The sequence below is a fragment of the Pleurodeles waltl genome, chromosome 4_1 (genome assembly GCF_031143425.1).
Source record: "Pleurodeles waltl isolate 20211129_DDA chromosome 4_1, aPleWal1.hap1.20221129, whole genome shotgun sequence".
In the NCBI taxonomy this organism is placed as follows: domain Eukaryota; kingdom Metazoa; phylum Chordata; class Amphibia; order Caudata; family Salamandridae; genus Pleurodeles; species Pleurodeles waltl.
In genome coordinates, this window is record NC_090442.1 from 241,564,583 (window position 1) to 241,586,503 (window position 21,921).

At 42.6% G+C, this 21,921-nt stretch overlaps 1 protein-coding gene across 6 annotated transcripts in view; it reads left to right on the plus strand.

The window, feature by feature from the left end:
• FGD4 (FYVE, RhoGEF and PH domain containing 4) overlaps positions 1-21,921 on the plus strand; it is a 514,720-nt gene that overhangs the window by 410,595 nt on the left and 82,204 nt on the right. For all 6 annotated transcript variants that reach the window (XM_069228222.1, XM_069228225.1, XM_069228227.1 and 3 more), the window contains exon 6: positions 1,409-1,554. In XM_069228222.1, coding sequence (XP_069084323.1) covers positions 1,409-1,554 — 146 coding nt within the window. The remainder of the gene's footprint in view (positions 1-1,408; positions 1,555-21,921) is intronic.

Consider the following 21,921-nt stretch of genomic DNA (forward strand, 5'->3'; position numbering starts at 1 on the left):
ATTTCTGTGCAATCCCTATTTTAAATGATCCTACGAACATGTTTATTTGGTTTGGGTTTTTGTTGCTTATTATACTTGATTAATTTTTTTTTCGACATTTGAAACAATCTTTGGTACAAATGTGGTGCAGTAGTGTGGCATGCGAGTACTGGTTTGTGATTTGCGCTAAACCACATTGTGTTCTGTCTGTATATCTAGGCGGGGATTCGAAACAAGATTGCTAACGTTGACAATTTAAATAGAAGACCACATGACTTCCCTGCTTACTGCTAGCTAGTTCGACTTTAACATCCGTGGTGCCTATGTGGCACACTCAGTCACAGGAGAATGATCTTATATCTAGGAAGAGGGCTTCCTTGCGCTGAAGAGGCTAGAACTCTGCCTAGACCTTTAGGGCCTTAGTTAAAGTTTTTGGCAGTCATGGAATCAGCAGTAGATATCCCACCCTCTATGTAGACATACCATTGACTGCAATAATGACTTGTAAAATGAAGAATGATCTGTCCACCATGTCTCTGATGAGTTCCTGTCCTCAAAACTCTAAATAAAGGCATTAGCCACTTATTATGTCCTCTTTTCTCCAAGAGAAGTACAACACATGCATCACTACATTGCTTCAAAAACTATGGACATAATATTAGGTGCCTGATGTCCCGTCTCCAGACAGTTTTCAAAATATAGTGAACCACATTCTCCATTCGAGTGGTTTGGTTCCTATTCCTGCCCAGTGTAATCTATAGCCTATTAGCTGATCTCCCGAGGCCAGATTCATTTATGTATTATATTTAAAAAACATGACAAATGACAAGCACACTTATTCTCATTATAAATATTTACAATTGCCTGATATTCTGTGAAAAGTTGAGTTGTAATGAGAGAGTGAGTTTGGTGATTTATAAAGGATGCGCTCTGCAGAAAGACACCTTGTCTTGAAGGCGAACTAGATTGAATCAGGTCATAGCTGGGACTAAAGTTCAGTTCTGTTTACGGTCACTAAAGACCACTCTGACTTGAGGTGTAGTATAGGTGTTACTGTTGCAAGAAGCATAGGTGAGCAAATCTTCAGTGTGTGGGTGAGGCTTGGCTTAGTCCAGTAAGTTGACCCTCCATGCACATTCTCCTTTTGTACCTGTTGTAATGTCGGATACTAATCAGACTATTTTTATAATCGTCACCTTGTGAGCCCTTCACGAGATTGGTGTTAGCAGGGCTTTGAAGCTAATTTATGTAGCATTATGACTATAAACTAAATCCTTTTCATTACCCTAGTGAAAAGGATTTGCAAGTCAGAGACTAATTATATTATGCAAAGGCTGTTTCTCTGCCGCTGGAACATGTTGTATCTGATTTACCGCAATCAATTTTGGAAGCCGCTGTAGGATTTACTGCCAGCGTTTTTTAATTGCAGATATTCTATGCTGGACTGTTGGAGGAAGCAAATAGAGGTTCATTTCCAGCTGAGGTGGTGAACAAAATCTTTTCCAATACTTCATCAATAAATGTCTTCCACAGTGAGTTCCTGCTGCCCGAGCTAGAGAAGCGCATGACAGAATGGTAAGAGTTACTGCCCTTAAGGGAAGATAGTCTGTAGTCTTACTTGGTTTTAATCAAATGCCACCACACTTTGTTGAAACTGCTTTTATAGAAGTATGAAATCAGATGTTAAATATTTCAGATCAATTACAAGTCATATCTCCCACCCTCTCAAGGTGTTTATTCCACATATTGTTATGATTAATGGCCACGGGCTGTCCAAACTGAGGATGCGCATCATTTTAACCCGCTGGGCATTACTTTTTATCCTCTTAATTGTTGAAAGGATAATGTGCAGTGGACCATGAACTACAAGACACTCTTTTGAATATTTTGGTTTCCCCCATTGGTCTGTGGCATCAGCACTCCCTTGAGTGACTATATAATGTAATATTGTACATTTCATTGAGCATTATCCTCTGCACACAGAAGTATATGGCGCAAGATTCTTTATATGGCAAGCTGCAATATATTACTACACGAATTCTGAAACTGCGTTTAAATTTTGCTTATGAGCACTGACGTGGTGTGCACAAGTGTGGATTGTAATTGTTATTAGATCCTGATGATGCATTTGATGAATTTATTTATTTTTAAAAAAAAATCGGCCAACACTGTTGAAAATTAGTAACTTCCATATTCAATGACTTGGTCTGACACTGCAAGTCTAATGTGCTTTAAAGCTGTGGAAGATAAAAAGGCAGTAGTTTATTGCAGGAACAATACCGCCCTGGCCCTTTCACTCTGCTCTGCAGTACACCAGGAAGGCAGTCTTTGACTAATAGTGCCCGTCTCTTGCAGTACAGTTTTCATTGCGAAAAAAGTGAATTTGCTGGATAGTATACTGAAACCATATTAGAAAATCTTTGTTTAATTTGGACCACATAGACCTTAAACATGCACATTCAGCGCTGCATGTGTCTACCTAAAATGCTTTTCAAATTAGGAAAAACGGTGTTTTATTAAGGAGTTGTGGGTTTTAGGCAGGGTGGATGTCCTATATTTGATCCATGGATCAAATTTCGTAGAAATTAATTATATATATATATACACATGGGATTATATGGGTGCAAAAAGCCTAATGGGAAACGGGTTAGCATATGCATGGTAGACGCACAAGACATTTTAGAGTCAGGCAATGCAAAACTTTAAGATGGCTGTTTTGTGTACTGCATATGTGGTTCACAGCTCAAATTTCTGTTACATCAAACACCCGTTAGTCTGCTAATATGGCAGTTCCTTTTGCAAAATGGTGCTAGATCAGACTTAAGACTGCTAGTTGTGCCTTACCTATATATACCGCCAGCACTATGGTGCATGCATTATAAATATTCTTCTCATGCAATTTGGTGCACCTTCTTAATATGCTTTAAGGTGACACTTCCCAAGGTACGTTCTAACTAGCTGGGAGTCTAAAAGTCACAGGCTGCCATTTGGCCTCAGTTATACATTCAGTGTGATAATGTGGAGTACAGTAATTAGTGACTACCACACCATTCTGAGTTTTGGACATCAAATGGATAAAACACACAAATTGTGTTTATTTTCCCCTGTACCAAGATGGACAAACTGAAAATCACAGTCTGCACTATTTGCCAATATTGTTTGCCCCAGGGTTTGTCTCGTGAAAACTGAACAGACAAAAAAAAACAAATGGATAGCCATTTCCACCCAACTTGGAATCTCAATTCTGGTGTAAACTGTAGCCTGTACAGAAGGTTGTAAACTGCTGCTCTACTCGTGCATCAAACAAAGGCTGTATACACAGCGTAGTCGTTTGGGAGTTAGACCTGTTGAAAACTAACAGATACCAATTGAGAACTGTTTTGATTGCTTGATTATGCTATTTGCTAAGCCTACTGCTTCCATAGGGCATCCTTGCACAATAAGATCAGTGAAGCACTAGGACTCTTGATTAAACAGATGTTTTTTGAGCGTTAATGAACATTAAAAAAGTTAAGGTTGAAACATAGGGTTCCAGAAAGCTGATACCATAATGTGGCAGCCATCACCAACAGAGTCCAGCCTTCCATGCAGACTTGGTGCTATCGAAACCAACAGAAAAGCTGAAGAAGGGGATTATACGTTGCAAGGAAAGGCATAAGGTATAAACTTGGACCTGAGGTAGAGAGGGCCCAATTATGGACTGCTCTGTGAAGAGAACATTGATAGTTATTGTGTTCCCCTCTGCCCACTAGCTCCGCTTGATAGATGATCGAAAATGGAACGTCAACAAGGGAAAACAAGAGGTAGATATGCTACCATAGTTCAGGACAATTCGTAGTAATGAGGAAGCAGTTTAAATAGACATATGTAGAGAACTTTGCCTTAAACCAATTAAGAGGCAATGGCTGCTTGAGGACAATTCTTTTGACTTCTGGGTTAAAAAGGGCAGATTTTTGCATACGTGTTTTAAAAGTAAAAAGTATGCTAATGTCCTGGTTCAGTTACAAAACAAGAGAAAAGGTGATGTCAAATAATGCACCCTGTCTCCATTCCTGATATTTGTGACTTGAGATAGAGGTGATCCTAAGAATTCAATCCACATGGGTGTTGGACAAGTCAGTAGAGATGGAACAGGATTAAAACCTGCATTTTATTGGAGTTAACTGTAGGACTATTTTTCAAGAAGCAATTGGAAATATTATTGGCAGTAGCTTTTACAAGCCTTAAGTAAATTTCTATGTCATCTGGGTGTACGTAAAAGATGAATCTGTAACACATGATCAGACTGGCTAAGCTGACCATGAAGGCATTAAGCTTGGAGCGGAGCCTGGTGGAAGTCTGCACCCAATTGGCAGTAGGTGGAGGGGAATTGAGGGAGTGGGACAGACTGTTTTATCCGTAAACAGGATTTTAGCCTATGCAGTGCAAGATCCTCAACTCCATCAATTGCAGCCTGGAGACGAGTCATGGCAGCTGACACATGTAATGAAATCAGTGCCATGACTCTACCGCCATCCAGATAATCTTCCAGTGCGGCAACTAACACTGTCCCTGTTCTCTGAGGTAGCTGAATTCCATATTGGGCTGACCTAAATTCTAAAGTAAACTCCAGATGTGCAGATAAAATTATGTTGACAGCTTTTTTCAAAATTTTGGCCTTTATGGTGAGAAGAGGTATGGGCTAGAAGATGCTTAACAAATAGGATGAGTCCAACCGTACCTTGTGAGACTTTACACTCAAATTCAGATTTTACATTTAGGATTTAAACATGAAGCTAATACTGGTAAATAAAAACCTTGACTCAAAATGACAGTCGGCAAGCATCTGGAATGGCATTGAATCTTACCTAAAGATTTACAAACATTTGAAATTAAGAGCCTTAATCCAACATGCAATCGCTATACTTTTAGCTATAGGCAGCCCGTTGTTATAGAAGAGGGAACCAAACCTGTGAGAACTACTTGATCTCTTGACACATTCACTGTGCAGTTCAGTCTTCTAATAAACATGACAAACTCAATTTTGAGGTACATTGAACGGATGTTAGTTCTTCTGTTTGCAGCAAATTGACAGTTGTGTACCTTTTCTTTTAAGGGTCTGTTTTGAAAAGTGAGAGAAATGTTTGTGTATGTTTTAGAATAGTTGATCAAATAAGGCATTTACACTTGATAATTATCTCATTTGATGCCTTTTGTGATATGTTAGATTGTTGCAATACCTTGCATGCACTATTGTTATCCATTGAACATGAATGTTGCCACACATTAGGCAAGAATTATCTTGTATGGGTTGAGTGTTCAGCTGGATGGCGTTTAAACATGGGATGGAGGTCATGTAGGGTGTTCCACTGGATTGTGTTTGTAAGACCTGACAACCTTAGGGTGATCTTCCCCCAAACTATTTGCCTGTTTGCCTCACATTTTTGCTGATTTCGTTTTTGTTGGCTGTAGGACTTCGGGCATGCTAACCAGTGCTAAAGTGCATGTGCTCTCTGCTTAAAACATGATGACATTGGCCTATCCACAATAAACATATTTAATGTACTCATAAGTCCTTAGTAAAGTGCACTACACGTGCCCAGGGACTGTAAATTAAGTACCACTTTAAAACAGGTCCCAGGCCTGCCATTGCAGCCTGAATGCAGAGTTACACTGCCATGTCAACTTGGTATTTTAAACTCCTATCCAAGCCTGAAACTCCCCTTTATTACTTATATGTCACCTCTAAGGTAGGCCATAGGCAGCCCATAGGACAGGGTGCTATGTAATTAAAAGGCAGGATATATACTTTTAAGTTTTACATAGCCTGGCAGTGAAAAACTCAAATTCATTTTCCACTGCTGTGAGGTCTACCCCTCTCAATAGATAGCATTGGGGATTCCTTACTACATTTAGTAAGTTAGAATTCCTGATTGAAACGGTCTTGTACCTATGGAATTGTAATGATAAATCCTCTTTAGTGGTACAGTCAAATTTATTGTCCCAATTTTGAAAATGTCACTTTCAGAAAGTTGCCATTTCCTGCTCTTAAGCCCAGAGCACCTACATCCTGTCTCCAATACACATCTGTGCTGGATGCCAGCTGGACATTGTGCATTCTGGCTAGACAACCACACACAAAAGACTCCGGTGCGACTGATTGACCATCAACATCCTGATGGGCCATCCTGGACAGAATGGGGGGGGGGAGGGGCTGACATGCCTGAATAGGCAGTGTCCTGCTTCAACACACAAGGCTCCATAACCCCCTGTGTTGAGCCTGGAGCCAGGACAGGAAGAAAGGACAACTGTGCACTTCATAGACCATTCTTTTAAGTCACCCTCACTTCAAAGGCACAACTGGCCATAACTACTTGACCTCTGACCCTACCTACTCAGTACACTACTGGAACTGTGAAAAACTGTCAGGAAGAATGAATGCTGTGTTGCTACAAGGACTTACACTCTGGACTGCATCTCTGCTGTGCTGTCCTGCTGCCTGCTGTCCCCTGCTAAGGAAGGGCTGGACTCATCTCACTTGAACCCAGAGAGACTCCCAGGGCTTGCTGACTTGCCTCCTGTTCTTCTGAAGTCTCAGGGCTGCAAAAACTGACTCATCACCTACAACACCTTGACTTTGATTGCTGCCAACCCAGTCTTAGGCCCTTGGAAGTGTTTATAAAGAGCCGCAAGTGCCTTGACCCATGCATCTTCATCAGAAAGAGCACATCTTTGCCTGGGTTGGAACAAGCACATCCTCGTTTTTGTGAGGATCGGTCATGGCACTTCGCACCTGGAATCAGCACATCACTATTTGAACCACAGCATCGAACCACTGCATTGTCTCTACTGCAGGGAGACAATTGACGCATTCACTCAACTGCGTGGAGAACTAGCACTTTGTCTTCAGATTAAGGTACTTTTGTTCAGTGGGCCTTGTGTGGTCCTTGTATCCCGCCCTCCATCGCAGTCAGCCTGAACTCTTGACTCGGTCCAGTGCGACCACATAACCTGATAGCACCTGATAGGCAGTTATTGCTTTTAAGCGCTATCTTTACCTTTTAATGTTTAAAACTCCTATCTCAATTTCTGCTTATTGGATTTTTGTCGTTTTGGTCTTGTTTTATTTTCACTGTTACTGCTTGAATTGTTGCACAAATACTTTACACATTGCCTCCTAAGTTAAGCCTGCCTGCCTGCGCTGTGCCTAGCTACTAGAGGAGTGAGCACAGGTTACCTTATGGTGTGTATCTCACTTAGCCTGACTAGGGTTGTGGTTCCTGCTTGGAGAGGGTGCATACCTCTGCCAACCAGAAACCCAATTTCTAACATTATTTAAGCATGGGATGGAGGTGATGGCAGTTTGTTATTCTGGGTGGTGTTTAAACATGGGATGGAGGTGATGTAGGGTGGACTGGGGGCTCTTGGGGTCTTGCTAAGAGAGTTAGTGGATCAACTGAAGATCAAATGTGTGTGAAGTTACACCTGTGAGTTAATGCTTATCAAATCATCCATGGTTCCTTTATTCTCTGCTCACCAGATATTGACCAAATAAAGACATTTAAAATGGGGGTGAAATATTTAAAACTATTCACACCTATAATTGTTAAATACACAAGACTGAAGATTTGTGACAATTTCCAATATGAATGTTCAATGGAACTTGCAGCAGCATTGGCATCTGCATGTGTTTTGAAGTAACTGATGTGTTCTGTTATTATTCATGGTGTGTGTAGGTACTTTCTTCTCATGAAGATAGTTCAAGACATCTAGAGTTAACTGCAACATCATTTAAGGATGATTTTGAAGAAATAGTTGCTTCATTGAATCTGATCCATCTGTGACTGTGCAGGACACCTGGTTGCTCATGACTAAGCACTGTACAGAACAGCAGTGTTATACATTTTGATCCCCACTGAAAGGCTATCACTTTGTGTGATTTTATAAGTGAAGAAATGAAACAGAATGATAGTTCAAAATTGAGGGAGAGCTAAAGTGTGAAAGTGAGTCTTGCAAAGTATGCAGAAAATTGTGGACATCATTTAAGCATTGTGGAGGTTCAGTTACAAATGGGTCCATAACCATAGTATTTTTCTGGGGTTTTGAGGTTTCTTTTCTGCCAGGTCTACTCTATTGCAGTGGCAACATTGGTGAGAAACTCTGACCAGGTTTATGTCACAGTCTTCAAAATTAAATGATTGAATATCATCAACATATTAATGGCACTTAAAGCCTAACCTATGCTTTGGATCGCTGAACTGACATCACCAAGACTTATTAAATCCTGAATTAAAGATGCCAACTATATGATATATGACGCAACATAGTCAATCAATGGGCCCTCATTCCCAAGCAGGAGATCCATAGAAGGGCATTGTCATTGGGAGACGCCCAAGCAATAGCTTCTCATAATCTTAATCTAATGTGATAGTTAAACAACTCTCCAACTCATTTGTGTAATACTCTTAAAAATCAGTGACATGTGCTGTCACTTGGTACTACAGGACCTGATGATTCCATGCAATGCCTGAGGAAACATGGCCAAGTTGCAGGTAGCGGATGTCATATTCAGTACGAGGATTGCCAGAAGGCATCTGGTGTCTCAGTGGAGTACCAGACACACCGGGCCAGTACCCTCCTTCCCCTTCATACTTAAGAAGATTTTCCAGTTAATGGACTTTGTAAATCTCTACAAGGTGAGATGACAAATCTAGTTGCAAGTCCTCTTGTTCACGTGTTCTTGGGATCATGACAGAAGATGGAGTAATATCTTAGGCAATCTCTGATTGCTTGAAGAATGATTAAACCTTTCCATGTTACTTTTAAGACTGAGGTACATACAGGCACAACTATGATGGGAGATAAGTGGATGCCAAAATGCAATGAATGATCCATTTTGCATCATTTTTTTCTGGAAATAACAAACATCTATGTGAAGAATTTTTGAGAAGCCCAGAGATAGGCAGTGATCAGTCAGCTTTTACTACTGTTCTCCCCATTAATGTGAAGAATCTGCTTCCTGTGTTGTAGATCTCATACGTATCAGAGCATTTTCCTTTCAAGAGATGCAAACAATGCTTGCCGTTCAAGGGAATGCCGAGTTGTATTTGATCACCAACAGGTTAATTGTCATCAAAGATAAGTAAATGGATCTCTAAGCCTATTTTTTTTATTTATTTTTTATTACAAAGCCTTATTTTCCTGACACCTGCATTGCCTGGAGCTCGAAAGGAGGATCTCTGTTAGACTGTGATCGATTCATAGTTTACCTCAAAGCCAGTGTTTCTTTAGCCATCAGGAGGTGCATGTAAGAGTGAGCGATGCACTGAATGCAAAATGGCGATGTAATGTTCTTTCTAAATGAATTGATGATTGAAGCAAAGTCTTTCTGGTTAAAAGAGCAGCTAGAGGAAAGAAGCGACTGACGCTTTAAAGTGCTATACTGTCAGAATATCTTGTGTGCACTGTTGTGATCCATTAAACATGAATGTCAGCACACATTAGAAGGGAGTTGATGTCTTGTATCGGCTTTATTATGCGCACCACATACAAATTTAACAGAACATGATCCATCAGAATCCAAGCTGAAAAATTAAAACCACGGCTTACCTCCGTCTCCCTGAAGTGTGAATTAGCTCATCTGTTTGAACTTGCCTAGGGCTTAATTTGTCCAGGTGATTGCAGCTGCACTCATTTAAAAAAAAAATATATAATAAGTTTTCCATGGCATGTGTGGCTGTAGATACACATGCTGCTTTTCATAAGCTTGCTATCTAGTGCTGGGTCCAGAGTGGTACAATTTGTTTTTCTTCGAAGAAGCTTTTCGAGTCACGGAATCAAGAGACTCCTTCTTCTCTTGGTGATACTGTGCATGGGCATCAAGTCCTTTGTTAGATTGTTTCTCTCCATCGTCCGGTTTTGACGTGTGTTCTTCTCGCTCCGAGTTCTTGGCTCATTCTAGTTCACAACGGTTTTCTCTCCGTCTTCCTTTCAGCAAAGGTATTGTTTCGATTGCATTTCCTCTTACAGCCTGTCCTTGGTTCAAATGTTAATTCTGGAACCGACTCCCTGCCCTTCGGGGCGTCCGCGCCCCTCTTCAGGCCTACATCCTCCACGTGGCATGCCAGCATGCAGACCTGATGGAACGGACTCCATTTTGCTTTTTCCCTCAATGCCATTCAAAATTCCCCCACAATGATCAACATCGGGTATGTAAGTTGTGCCTCTCCCCTGAACATAACGAGCAAACCTGTGACGCATGTTGATCTTTTCGGTCGAAGAAGACACTGAGCTAATTGACTGGAAATGGCGTCTCGGACTCCAGGCAACACACCAGACATCTTCGGATAGGATCGCAGCCAAGAGGAGCTAGACCAAGAGGAGGCCTTCTCTAGCCAAAACTCCGACTCAGATGTCTAGTTTGACATCGAGAGCCAGCCTTTGCAGTCGGCAAGGACCGTGAGTACAAAGGTCCCTGCAGTCTCTACAAAGACTGTAAAAACCACATCAAAAGAGGTCGCCGGTCGTCTTCTGCATCCCGGCCATTGTCGGAGCAAGAAACTGGTTTGAATGCCCCGCCCTTCAGCTAAGCACCGAAAAATCCAAGATAAAATCTTCGGCATCGACCTCAGGTTCTTGTGGCTGCGCTTCGGCGTTGACCCAAACTATTGCACATGGTGCTTCAGTACCGACTGTTTGGGTATCAACCAAAAAGGTGGCCTCGTCTGTGTCGGTGCTGACAACATTGCACCGACTAAAGACTTTGGAGCGGAAAATGTCAAAAAAACTCCCCCCACTCCTGTGGATTACGGACAGTCTTCCACCACCCCTTCACCAGTGGAGTCAAATATAGAAGTAATGGATGCTTGACAGCACCAGCTTCATATTCAGGAGGGAACAAGTTGGTTTGTGGCATCACCCCCATTTCCTTTAAAGAGGAAATTAGCTTTTCAGGAGGCGCTTAATACCTCACCGCCTCCCACGAAGGCCTCCAAAGATAAGGCTCCATTCTTGCCTCAGCCTTCTCCTCAATCTTATCCACCTCCTCCTTCATCTTCAGCTCCTTTTCCTTTTTACACCAGGCAATTCACCCCCACATGGGTCTCATAACTTGGGGGGCACATTAGATGACCCAAATTCGTTGTATATATATGATCCAGATCCTAGAACACCCAGTGATCCAGATCTCTACCGAAGTAGACCATTTCCACCTGATGATTCCACCTCATATCAACAAGTCATAGCCAGGGCAACAGCCTTCCATAATGTACCACTATACACTGACCCTATTGAGCAAGACTTTTTATTTGACACCATTGCTACAACGCATAAAGAAAGTCAGTTCCTTCCCGTGCTCACAGGCATGCTTCGAAACACGCTTATGAGCTCTTTAAGGAGCCAGTCAGCGCACGCATTATCACTCCAGAATAGATAAAAAAATATAAGCCTGCTCCCACAGACCCTTTGTTTATAAAGGTTCAGATTCCTCCTGATTCTATTGTCACATCAACCGCACGTAAAAGAGAAAATAGTCAATCTACAAGGCTCACTCCCCTTCCTGACAAGGAAGGTAAAAAATTAGATTCAGCAGGCAAGAGTCACAGCTCAGACAGCCAACCATTGGCCTATTGATAGTGTCCAGGCGTTGCTATCACGCTATGACAGGACTAATTGGGATACAGTGGAAGACCTCCTTCAGCATCTTCCTGAGGAGCATCTTAAAAGGGGTTGTGAAATTGTTGCAGAAGGACAAGCTATTACAAATAATTCTGTTTGTTGTGCGCTGGATGCTGCTGATACTGCTGCACACAGCTTTATTACTAGCGTCATTATAAGAAGACATGCTTGCTCTGGTGTTCAAGGTTTAAGCCAGAGGTACAATAGGCAGTGTTAAGGATGGCGTCCGATAAAGAGCACCTTTTTGGCCCACAAGTTGATACCACACTTAATTTTTTTTTAAATAAGATAATGAAGCTTCCAAAGCTATGGGGGCACTGCAAGCCACTGCACAACGTGGTACTTTTCACCGCCCATGTTTCACAAGAGGGTTTAGGCCATCCTTTACAGTCCAGTCTACCACACAAGCCAAGGCCACCTCTCGGTTCTACACCAGAGGTTTCTATAGAGGATCCTATAGAGGGAACAGTAACAAGGGCAGAGGAAAACCATCCACTTCGAGAGGCTCCACCTCTGCTGCCAGACAATGACTTCCTCCACCTTCCACCAACTCATACCACTCCTGTAGGGGGAAGACTTCAATATTTTTACCCACAATGGTCAGACACCACCACCGACCAGTGGGTTCTTTCAATTATCCAAAATGGTTATTGTCTGGAGCTCATTTCCACTCCCCCAAACATACCCCATCGCACTCACAATCTTTCACAGGATCATCTCGCTCTTCTCAAGGAAGAAGTGCAATCTCTTCTCCTCAAAGGGGCCATAGAGCCAATCCCATTAATACATCAAGGTTCAGGAGTATACTCCCTGTACTTTCTCATACCCAAAAAGGATGTTTCACTCAGACCAGTTCTAAATCTCAGGCTGTTAAATCACTACATTCTATTAGAGCACTTCCATATGGTAACTCTTCAGGATGTCGTTCCCCTTCTCCAATAAGGCGACTTTATGACAGCACTAGATCTAAATACACCTAATACCTCAGATTCGTGGTTGCAGGAAAACATTGCCAGTTCAAGGTTTTACCTTTTGGGGTCACAACCGATCCCAGAGTATTCACCAAGTCTCTTGCATTAGTTGGCGCACACCTCAGACGACTATACATTCATATCTTCCCTTACATGGGTGACTCGTTCATCAAAGCCAGCATGTTACAACAGTGTCAACATCACACTCAACTCACAATCAATCTCCTGCACACTCTGGGAGTCATAATCAATTATGTCAAATCCCATCTTCATCCACTTCAGATACAGCGTTATCTAGGAGCGGTACTCAATACACAATTGGGGCTTGATTTTTCCAAGCCCACTCCGTGTTCAAGCTTTTCACTTATTTATTTCTCAGTTAACAGAGAACCACCCATACACAGTGCGGGCTTTTATGCATCTGCTAGGGATGTTGCCATCCTGTATTGCCGTCGTACCTCATGCTAGACTTCACATGCGTCCCCTTCAATAGTGTCTCTCTCATCAGTGGTCTGAGACACAGGGTCAACTGGAAGATCTAGTGTTGTTGGACCACCAGGCTCACCACTCTCTACAATGGTGGAACACCACCAACCTTATGAGAGGGCGGCCCTTTTTGGACCCTATGCATCAGATCATTCTCACAATAGACACATCACAGACAGGTTGGGGAACTCATCTCCACAACATCACAGTGCAAGGTCTTTGGGATATCACTCACCAGTCCTTACATATCAATTACCTGGAACTGCAAGCAGTCTTTCTAGCAATGAAGGTGTTCCTCCCACACTTGCAACGCAAAGTGGTACTGGTACATACAGACAACATGACTGCCATATATCATCTTCAGAAACAGAGGGACACGATCATCTCAGCTGTCCCATCTTGGACAGACAATATGGAAATAGGCAATTATCACCACATTCAGAAGCGGCGCAGTATCTCCCAGGAATGGACAATCAATTTGTAGACCTGCTCAGCAGGATGCAACAACAAGCCCATGAATGGCAACTCCACCCACAAGTCCTTCAACAGTACTTTCTAAAGTGGGGAACACCTCAGATAGACCTATTCGCCACCGCTCAAAATGGCAAAACTTTGCATCCACCTACCCTCACCCTCAGTCCAAAGGCAATGCTATATGGATGAGCTGGTCAGGGATATTTGCTTACTCTTTTCCGCCTCTCCCACTCATTCCTTTTCTAGTTCCGAAACTCAGACAATCTTCCCTCACCATAATACTTGTAGTTCCTACTTGGGCACGACAACCATGGTACACAACACTTCTGGATCTCTCACTAGTTCCACACCAGACGCTCCCCAGCAGACCGGACCTTTTAACACAGAATCAAGGGCAAATAAGTCATCCAGACCCCAAGTCACTGAACCTAGCAATATGAATCCTGAGGTCATAGAGTTTGGATATTTACAACTACCGCAAGAATGTATGGACATTCTTAAAGAAACGTGTAGACCCACAACTAGACGATGTGGCGCACCAAGTGGAAACGCTTTGTCTCCTACTGCTAACCAAAAAACAATGACCCTCTTAAGCCAACAGTTCAAGAGATTGTTACTTACTGCATTCACAACAAGCTAATTTAGCTTACGCATCCATTGGACTTCATTTAGCAGCTATAGCTGCATATCTTCAAAACAGACAGCATACTTCTTTATTTAGAGTTCCAGTCATTAAAGCATTTATGGAAGGACTTGAATGAGTCATTCCACGAAGGGCACCTGTGGCACCATCTTGGAACCTTAACATTGTTCCCACAAGGCTCATAGGTCCCCCCTTTTGAGCCACTAAATGCATATCTCTTGCAATTATGGAAGGAAGCTTTTCTGATGGCTATCACTTCCCTTAGACATGTGAGTGAGCTCCAGGCTTTAACCTTAGAAGAATCATTCTTCCAGATTCATAAAGATAAAGTAGTTCTTCAAACTAACCCTAAATTCCTCCCAAACGTAGTTTCACAATTTCATATCAATCAATCAATCAATAGAATTGCCAGTTTTTGTCCACAACCTGATTCTGTAGCGGAAAGGGCACTTCACACTGTTGATGTCAAAAGGACTCTTATGCACTATATAGTTAGAACCAAACAGTTAAGCAAAAGTAAAGAACTTTTTGTGGCCTTTTCAATGCCTCACAAAGGAACTCATATCAAAAACTGGTATAGCTAGATCATGGTCAAGTGTATTCAAACTTGCTATGCTAGAGCAAAACAACACTTACCTGTGACACCTAAAGAACACTCCACTAGGAAATCTGGTGTTTCAATGGCATTTATAGATAGCAGACCTATAGCTGATATTTGCAAAGCACCACATACCTTTACAAAACACGATTGTGTAGATGTACTAGCACGTCAACAAGCCAATGTTGGGCAAGCAGTGCAAAGAACACTTTTCCAGACAATTGCAACTCCTGCACGCTAGCCACCGTTTTATGGAGAGACTGCTTTACATGCTAAGCATGTGTATCTATAGCCACATGTCATCTGACGGAAAATGTTACTTACCAGTAGACCTCGGTTTGGGGTATGTAGTGCTGTAGATTCACATGCGTCCTCCCTCTTCCCCGGACTCCTGCGCCATTGCAATTATGTTAACATGTAAATATTGTACATATGTTGATATATTGCATGGACATCTCTTACTCTCTTCACACTACTTTACTCTTCCGCCTACGGGCAAAACAATCTAACAAAGGACTTGATGCTCATGCGCAGTATCATCGAGAGGAGGAGTCACTCGATACTGTGACTCGAAAAGCTTCTTTGAAGAAAAGCAAGTTGGACCACTCCGGACCCAGAACTAGATGGCGAGCTTATGCAAAGCATCTGAATCTACAGAGCTACATGCCATGAACAGATCTCTACCGGTAAGTAACATTTTCTTTATTTACGCAGAAATGAGTGCCGGTACCCACCAGCCGTGCAGATTAAGAACTAGTGTTTATTCTTGAAACAAACCTTCTTTCGTAACAAATCTCAATCAGTACACTCAGTTTTTTAAAGCAACTATAAATTAATCCCTCTACCTGTTTTCACCCTGCCTTTGGCCACTTGTTTTACTTCAGTCTTCACACCTTTTGCTTTCAGCTGTATTTCTTTTTTTGTTTAGAACTTGCCATTTGTGACTACAAACTGTTTGGCTGTGCCAGTCGGCCTGCCCGCCAGCCTTACTTCATTCCTTACTCCCCTGCTTTCAGCCAGTAGGGCTATGAAGTCTGCAGTTTCTTATTCTATCCTTCAGCTACTGCCACCGACAGTTCCTTGGCATGGGGTGACTTGCCTGGGCCACTTTTGGAGAGTCTGCGATGTCTGTAGCCTTGGATCAATCACATAGGAGACTTTCTATAAATGGTGATTGGGTTGTTTTTAAATAAACCCTTTCATGGCGACCTGCAGCTACTTCCCTCCAATCCACTGTCTTGAATAATATAGAGCTCAGGAGCCAATTGACAGATAATCTCATTCAAAGGTGGTAATGAGGCTTCATAAAAAATTGAAGGATGCTCCAATTGCCAAGGTTTCCGTTTACCTGCCACATCTGGAATTCGGGGAAGCACTGAAGGTAGGGACACAGCTCGCTCCAGTGTCAAATACCTTGTGCTCCACACTGCCGTTGATTGCCCCCCTGCCTTTGGCTTGTCAGACATTTGGGAGTGAGGGGTGCAGCACAGACCATGGACAACTTATGTTGTGTGAAAAAGGACGCTTTATTGAAACAGGTGCACATCACACCTTTACCTGGACAAACTGCCTTACAAAACTGCAAACCTCTTTATATATGGTCCCAACCACATACCCCACCCCACAATTCTAATTTTTAGTTGTTATGGATATCAACAGTTTTCAACTTTAACTTTGCCCTAGAGCCTATAATTGCATGAAACAAACTCTAAGCAACCAAACGTCCTCTGCTTAACCTTGAACTTCCTGCCTACCCTCCCTTTCCATGGGGTTCACTAACTGGCAAAAGCAACCAAACTTCTGTAAACTCATGCAAAACCTTCCAGGCCTCTGCCAAGCATCTGTCTCAAGCGACAACATACAAAATTATCCCCTGCGCACCTGTCTCAGCAACGGGACTCCACCATAAGCAAAACCACTGCTAAAGACCCCCCCTAAAGGTTAGCACTATGGGACGCGAGGATGGGGAAAAAAGCCACAATAATCTCCCTGCTACCAGTCACCAGGTCATTCTCTATACATAGGTAGGCTATGTGAGCTATGTTCATAGCCCAACATATGAAATGGCAGTCTAGGACTGCAACACCCTTCCAATGTGCCCGGGGGTCAGGTATACCCTGATTCTTCGACTGTAGATACCTTTACACCAGTGGGAAGTAAGGTCATTATACCTGATATGCCCCTTTATTCTGTTTTTAATTATGATATAGGTTCCTACATATACTGTGAATAAAGATTAGGTTTGGAATCCTATAGTCATTTTTAGTTGCACTTCATAGACCATTCTTTTAAGTCACCCTCACTTCAAAGGCACAACTGGCCATAACTACTTGACCTCTGACCCTACCTACTCGACCTCTGACCCTACCTACTCAGTACACTACTGGAACTGTGAAAAACTGTCAGGAAGAATGAATGCTGTGTTGCTACAAGGACTTACACTCTGGACTGCATCTCTGCTGTGCTGTCCTGCTGCCTGCTGTCCCCTGCTAAGGAAGGGCTGGACTCATCTCACTTGAACCCAGAGAGACTCCCAGGGCTTGCTGACTTGCCTCCTGTTCTTCTGAAGTCTCAGGGCTGCAAAAACTCTGACTCATCACCTACAACACCTTGACTTTGATTGCTGCCAACCCAGTCTTAGGCCCTTGGAAGTGTTTATAAAGAGCCGCAAGTGCCTTGACCCATGCATCTTCATCAGAAAGAGCACATCTTTGCCTGGGTTGGAACAAGCACATCCTCGTTTTTGTGAGGATCGGTCATGGCACATCGCACCTGGAATCAGCACATCACTATTTGAACCACAGCATCGAACCACTGCATTGTCTCCACTGCAGGGAGACAATTGACGCATTCACTCAACTGCGTGGAGAACTAGCACTTTGTCTTCAGATTAAGGTACTTTTGTTCAGTGGGCCTTGTGTGGTCCTTGTATCCCGCCCTCCATCGCAGTCAGCCTGAACTCTTGACTCGGTCCAGTGCGACCACATAACCTGATAGCACCTGATAGGCAGTTATTGCTTTTAAGCGCTATCTTTACCTTTTAATGTTTAAAACTCCTATCTCAATTTCTACTTATTGGATTTTTGTCGTTTTGGTCTTGTTTTATTTTCACTGTTACTGCTTGAATTGTTGCACAAATACTTTACACATTGCCTCCTAAGTTAAGCCTGCCTGCCTGCGCTGTGCCTAGCTACTAGAGGAGTGAGCACAGGTTAACTTATGGTGTGTATCTCACTTAGCCTGACTAGGGTTGTGGTTCCTGCTTGGAGAGGGTGCATACCTCTGCCAACCAGAAACCCAATTTCTAACATTATTTAAGCATGGGATGGAGGTGATGTGTTGAGTTATGCTGGGTGGCAGTTAAGCATGGGATGGAGGTGATGGCAGTTTGTTATTCTGGGTGGTGTTTAAACATGGGATGGAGGTGATGTAGGGTGGACTGGGGGGTCTTGGGGTCTTGCTAAGAGAGTTAGTGGATCAACTGAAGATCAAATGTGTGTGAAGTTACACCTGTGAGTTAATGCTTATCAAATCATCCATGGTTCCTTTATTCTCTGCTCACCAGATATTGACCAAATAAAGACATTTAAAATGGGGGTGAAATATTTAAAACTATTCACACCTATAATTGTTAAATACACAAGACTGAAGATTTGTGACAATTTCCAATATGAATGTTCAATGGAACTTGCAGCAGCATTGGCATCTGCATGTGTTTTGAAGTAACTGATGTGTTCTGTTATTATTCATGGTGTGTGTAGGTACTTTCTCCTCATGAAGATAGTTCAAGACATCTAGAGTTAACTGCAACATCATTTAAGGATGATTTTGAAGAAATAGTTGCTTCATTGAATCTGATCCATCTGTGACTGTGCAGGACACCTGGTTGCTCATGACTAAGCACTGTACAGAACAGCAGTGTTATACATTTTGATCCCCACTGAAAGGCTATCACTTTGTGTGATTTTATAAGTGAAGTAATGAAACAGAATGATAGTTCAAAATTGAGGGAGAGCTAAAGTGTGAAAGTGAGTCTTGCAAAGTATGCAGAAAATTGTGGACATCATTTAAGCATTGTGGAGGTTCAGTTACAAATGGGTCCATAACCATAGTATTTTTCTGGGGTTTCGAGGTTTCTTTTCTGCCAGGTCTACTCTATTGCAGTGGCAACATTGGTGAGAAACTCTGACCAGGTTTATGTCACAGTCTTAAAAATTAAATGATTGAATATCATCAACATATTAATGGCACTTAAAGCCTAACCTATGCTTTGGATCGCTGAACTGACATCACCAAGACTTATTAAATCCTGAATTAAAGATGCCAACTATATGATATATGACGCAACATAGTCAATCAATGGGCCCTCATTCCCAAGCAGGAGATCCATAGAAGGGCATTGTCATTGGGAGACGCCCAAGCAATAGCTTCTCATAATCTTAATCTAATGTGATAGTTAAACAACTCTCCAACTCATTTGTATAATACTCTTAAAAATCAGTGACATGTGCTGTCACTTGGTACTACAGGACCTGATGATTCCATGCAATGCCTGAGGAAACATGGCCAAGTTGCAGGTAGCGGATGTCATATTCAGTACGAGGATTGCCAGAAGGCATCTGGTGTCTCAGTGGAGTACCAGACACACCGGGCCAGTACCCTCCTTCCCCTTCATACTTAAGAAGATTTTCCAGTTAATGGACTTTGTAAATCTCTACAAGGTGAGATGACAAATCTAGTTGCAAGTCCTCTTGTTCACGTGTTCTTGGGATCATGACAGAAGATGGAGTAATATCTTAGGCAATCTCTGATTGCTTGAAGAATGATTTAAACCTTTCCATGTTACTTTTAAGACTGAGGTACATACAGGCACAACTATGATGGGAGATAAGTGGATGCCAAAATGCAATGAATGATCCATTTTGCATCATTTTTTTCTGGAAATAACAAACATCTATGTGAAGAATTTTTGAGAAGCCCAGAGATAGGCAGTGATCAGTCAGCTTTTACTACTGTTCTCCCCATTAATGTGAAGAATCTGCTTCCTGTGTTGTAGATCTCATACGTATCAGAGCATTTTCCTTTCAAGAGATGCAAACAATGCTTGCCGTTCAAGGGAATGCCGAGTTGTATTTGATCACCAACAGGTTAATTGTCATCAAAGATAAGTAAATGGATCTCTAAGCCTATTTTTTTTATTTATTTTTTATTACAAAGCCTTATTTTCCTGACACCTGCATTGCCTGGAGCTCGAAAGGAGGATCTCTGTTAGACTGTGATCGATTCATAGTTTACCTCAAAGCCAGTGTTTCTTTAGCCATCAGGAGGTGCATGTAAGAGTGAGCGATGCACTGAATGCAAAATGGCGATGTAATGTTCTTTCTAAATGAATTGATAATTGAAGCAAAGTCTTTCTGGTTAAAAGAGCAGCTAGAGGAAAGAAGCGACTGACGCTTTAAAGTGCTATACTGTCAGAATATCTTGTGTGCACTGTTGTGATCCATTAAACATGAATGTCAGCACACATTAGAAGGGAGTTGATGTCTTGTATCGGCTTTATTATGCGCACCACATACAAATTTAACAGAACATGATCCATCAGAATCCAAGCTGAAAAATTAAAACCACGGCTTACCTCCGTCTCCCTGAAGTGTGAATTAGCTCATCTGTTTGAACTTGCCTAGGGCTTCATTTGTCCAGGTGATTGCAGCTGCACTCATTTAAAAAAAATATATATAATAAGTTTTCCATGGCATGTGTGGCTGTAGATACACATGCTGCTTTTCATAAGCTTGCTATCTAGTGCTGGGTCCAGAGTGGTACAATTTGTTTTTCTTCGAAGAAGCTTTTCGAGTCACGGGATCAAGAGACTCCTTCTTCTCTTGGTGATACTGTGCATGGGCATCAAGTCCTTTGTTAGATTGTTTCTCTCCATCGTCCGGTTTTGACGTGTGTTCTTCTCGCTCCGAGTTCTTGGCTCATTCTAGTCCACAACGGTTTTCTCTCCGTCTTCCTTTCAGCAAAGGTATTGTTTCGATTGCATTTCCTCTTACAGCCTGTCCTTGGTTCAAATGTTAATTCTGGAACCGACTCCCTGCCCTTCGGGGCGTCCGCGCCCCTCTTCAGGCCTACATCCTCCACGTGGCATCCCAGCATGCAGACCTGATGGAACGGACTCCATTTTGCTTTTTCCCTCAATGCCATTAAAAATTCCCCCACAATGATCAACATCGGGTATGTAAGTTGTGCCTCTCCCCTGAACATAACGAGCAAACCTGTGACGCATGTTGATCTTTTCGGTCGAAGAAGACACTGAGCTAATTGACTGGAAATGGCGTCTCGGACTCCAGGCAACACACCAGACATCTTCGGATAGGATCGCAGCCAAGAGGAGCTAGACCAAGAGGAGGCCTTCTCTAGCCAAAACTCCGACTCAGATGTCTAGTTTGACATCGAGAGCCAGCCTTTGCAGTCGGCAAGGACCGTGAGTACAAAGGTCCCTGCAGTCTCTACAAAGACTGTAAAAACCACATCAAAAGAGGTCGCCGGTCGTCTTCTGCATCCCGGCCATTGTCGGAGCAAGAAACTGGTTTGAATGCCCCGCCCTTCAGCTCAGCACCGAAAAATCCAAGATAAAATCTTCGGCATCGACCTCAGGTTCTCGTGGCTGCGCTTCGGCGTTGACCCAAACTATTGCACATGGTGCTTCAGTACCGACTGTTTGGGTATCAACCAAAAAGGTGGCCTCGTCTGTGTCGGTGCTGACAACATTGCACCGACTAAAGACTTTGGAGCGGAAAATGTCAAAAAAACTCCCCCCACTCCTGTGGATTACGGACAGTCTTCCACCACCCCTTCACCAGTGGAGTCAAATATAGAAGTAATGGATGCTTGACAGCACCAACTTCATATTCAGGAGGGAACAAGTTGGTTTGTGGCATCACCCCCATTTCCTTTAAAGAGGAAATTAGCTTTTCAGGAGGCGCTTAATACCTCACCGCCTCCCACGAAGGCCTCCAAAGATAAGGCTCCATTCTTGCCTCAGCCTTCTCCTCAATCTTATCCACCTCCTCCTTCATCTTCAGCTCCTTTTCCTTTTTACACCAGGCAATTCA